Source organism: Lolium rigidum, chromosome 5 (assembly GCF_022539505.1).
Source record: "Lolium rigidum isolate FL_2022 chromosome 5, APGP_CSIRO_Lrig_0.1, whole genome shotgun sequence".
In the NCBI taxonomy this organism is placed as follows: domain Eukaryota; kingdom Viridiplantae; phylum Streptophyta; class Magnoliopsida; order Poales; family Poaceae; genus Lolium; species Lolium rigidum.
In genome coordinates this window covers 65,793,734-65,797,356 of record NC_061512.1, presented here as the reverse complement: position 1 = coordinate 65,797,356, position 3,623 = coordinate 65,793,734, and the positions used below count along the sequence as shown (strand labels likewise).

The 3,623-nt window shown below is 49.7% G+C and overlaps 1 protein-coding gene across 1 annotated transcript; it reads right to left on the bottom strand.

Moving 5' to 3' along the window:
• Window positions 1-317: 317 nt before the first annotated feature.
• Window positions 318-985, bottom strand: LOC124656058 (blue copper protein-like). Its single transcript, XM_047194868.1, has 2 exons — window positions 742-985; window positions 318-661 (listed from the first exon to the last, which is right to left on the bottom strand). Exons 1-2 carry the CDS (start codon window positions 983-985, stop codon window positions 318-320), a joined length of 588 nt encoding a protein of 195 aa, XP_047050824.1.
• Between the last annotated feature and the right edge of the window lie 2,638 nt (window positions 986-3,623).

Below are 3,623 nucleotides of genomic sequence, written 5' to 3'. Positions count from 1 at the left end.
GACTAAAAATTAAGTTTGAGCTCAGTCATATTCTCAGCTTTTGAATTTGCATTGTTATTCGTGATAGAGTTGAGTTACATGTGGAGTCCAATTGAAAATTTTCCATTGTGTTGCAAACTTGCAAATGAGAAAAAACGGTTCATGCAGTATAAAATCGTGGGGAGATAGTCACTGAACTGAGAATTAAGATACAGTAGTTCCCATTGACGCATCCGACGCCACAACGCTTAATCGAGGGTTTCACACTTTGGAAACATGATTAGTATACAAAGGAGACACATCAAGATTGTTACAAAAGTTGCAGCCTCCTAAGCCATTCACAGCATCAGCAGGACAGCTACGAGAACCCACACGGGCACCACCACGCCGAGGCACCTCCCTGCCGTTGCGCGGGACAGCGGCTCGTAGTACGACGGCGGTACCTGCGGGAGGCCACGGCCGTGCGCAACGGTGATGTCGAACCGCATCCCCCTCCGGCAGTGCTCCCCTTCACCGGCGTCGGAGAAGAAGTAGTTAGCACCCTCCGCCGCTAGCATCACTGTCAGGAACGCCTCCTCTGGCTTCCACCCGCCACCGACGCCGTCGCCGTCGTACCCGCAGAGCTTGTATACCGTCGCGTTGGTCGTGTGCACGACCGTGTTGTCAGTGCGGGTCTTGAAGGCTGTACATATGCACAATGAGCAGGTTGCTAGCGAAGAAGAGATGAATCCAGAAATCAGTAGTACGCATGAAGTAACATACTGAGGTAGTCGCCCAGGTAGAAGGTGCGGTTGGCTGCCCAGACAGAGTAGTTGGCCGCCGAGGCATTCGCTTTGCCGTCGAAGAACCACCCGGCACTGTCGCCCACGGTGTGGTTGGCACCGAACGGTGGCAAAGCCGTCGTGTTTCTGCCCGGGCTCGCCGTCGCATTGCCAGCAGCTGAGACAGCATCCTGGAGAAGCGCTACTGCAATGGACGCCACCACAAGATTGATCAAGGCATGCATTTTGGGGACAAATTAAGTTGCTGATGCCTAAGAAGCTGCCACTATTGCAGCGTACTAAACTCGCCCGCTACGTTGCTGATAAAACTTGTGGCCTCCCTGTGAATTGGCGTGGTTACTGATGTAGCGTCTTGATTATTTTTTTGATACGGGGTCGGCACCGTCCTGGCAATACTGCTGCAGCCACCTGGACCTGGGTACTGGGCATCTGTCATTCTATGGCATGCATGGCCGGTGATGAGATCCATTGAAAAATAGTTAAATAACAGATGCGATTGTTTGACTTTTTCGATAAAGATATCGCGAAGATACCAATTACACCCAGCCTCTGCAACAACATCTATACCTAATAATAAAGGAGAAAACGTTTCCTTGGTTTCGTCCGTCGGACGTCCGCGCTAAATTTGTTTTCGTCCGTGGTTCGTTCTCGTTCTAAGTTTGGTACGTTCAAAAGCTAGGTCTGGGCAGGCTGCCTCAGGGCAAGCGAGAGTTGTACGCACCTCCGAGCAACGAAACTGTGTCAGAGTCCAAGTCCATCATCCTCTCACCCGTCCCGTAGGGACTCTTCTGTCCCGCACGAAATATAAATAAGCTCCCTTGTTCCCGTTCTGGTGCAGATCGAAACTTCAATGAGCTCCTCGACGGCTTGCACAGTTGGGGAAGACACGGAAATCGCCGATCTGGATGTCGGGAAGGCTTGGCGCCGTTGCGCTCACCTGCCTAGCTCCTTTGCAGGACCGAACACCATAGGCAGCTTGCGTCTTTGCAGGACAGAACGCTATAGGCAGCTTGACGATGCAATGGTGGTGAGATGAGCTAGCAGCACGCGTGGAGGGAGGAGAAGCCGTGCCCCTGGCTGTATCTCGAACAAGAGGAACTGCCCGGAGAGGAGGTGCGGCCGCGACGCCATTGCCGTCTTCGTCCGTGTCCCCTTGGTCCGACCCCATACAAAGAAAGAGCCGTTCCTTCGTTCCGATCGCGCAGACGCGCACAAGAAAAGCCGGATGGGAACGGAACAATGAAACCGCGCCGCCTTCAACGTCTCCGTCCGTCAATTTTCATCAAACCAGAGAACTCCAGATTGATCTACCTCTGATCGAATCCGTAAGTCTTGTGAGCCTAGACTATGTCCTACTCAAATATTAGAAGCACTCTACGGAGTCGGCATCGCCCTAAACTCTGGCCCGCGGTTCTTGATCCAATGTGAGCGTCGGGACACGCCAATCTTCACGCGTCTTCACGCGTCGGGCAACGTCAGGAGGTGCGCCGCGAATACGCGGCCTCTGCCGGTGACCGCAGCGCCCGACGGCATCATGGAGGCACGTTGTTCATCCGCTCCGGCGTGAAGTTACGCCGTGCTTCTACTGTGCCGACGACGACGGCCGGGACATCTGAGCGCCCCATCTTCTTCTACGTATGAACAGTTGCTCAGTCGATGATCGCAATCGCTGCTTTACAAACCATGCTTATTGGTATGATCTGATCGGTTTGTTCTAATGTTTTTTTAGCTGTCGTTTCAGTTCTACAGCCTGAATCGATCCAGGTGTTACGGCAAAGAGATGTGCACAGCTTGGTTCCACTTCAGCCTAGCGGTGGTCACCTACGGGCGGTTTTTTTTCTCGACGAGATGATGGAGCGAATCTGGTCAATCCTGTATCTTCTTCTGAACTGACACTACCATGGACATACTCAAGTAATCGTACGGAGCTTAAACCAAAGGATGCAGTTTCCAGGCTACGGGTAAACGCTCGTACGGAGTATATTCGAGCGCACAAGTTCTTGGGAGATGCAGTTACCTGGAGTACTACTGCCACGATTAGTTCCCTGAGTGGTAAATAAGTTGAGTTGTTGTATGAAATGCTGGAGTATCACTTATTGATGGAGTCTATTTGACAATTGCTAGCTTGAAGAGAGCATTGTGTTAGCGCCGGTTGACCTGCTGCTTTTTTTTTTTTTTTTTTTTTTTTTTTTTGCAAAACACACACGTAGGCGCTCATAAGTTCGCACATATACTCACTCTTATGAACGTCGCCTCCCACTGAAGAATATTTCTCCTTTTATGAGATACCAAATTCTCAAATCTAGAATTTAAACTCTGGTGGACCGAGGTTGCCACTATCCTCCTATCCATCCAATAACATATTAGTTTTCGTTGACTTGCTGCTGGTGTTGAGGTAAGTGTTTAAAGAACATAAGACTGCTGGGAGAATTTTATTCATGGATCTTTTTGTCATAAAGGGCTAAATAGGTAACAATGAGCCTCGCTATGCACCCTTTGGTTCTTGTGCGGGAGTGTTCACTTTTGTGGAACATTTTATGGATTCGAGTTTATTTTAAAAGGGAAGCCATCAGAGTCTGAAAACTTTGGTTCTATTTTCAAGTGAACATATTTTGCTCTTCCGCAGCAGCGCGCGGGCATTTTCCTAGTCATACCTAATGGCATAAAGGATGCACAGAGCCAAAAAAGAGAAAAGAATTACAAAAAAAAGTCCCGCTACAGAGATCCATAACTTGAAACAGCAACACCAACACCACCAAGACAACACCAGAAGATCAGCTTCGCCATAAGCGACGCCTCCAATAAGGAAACAGTGCACAAACGTTATCGTCGTCCGATCATAGATCTTAGGTTTTCACCATG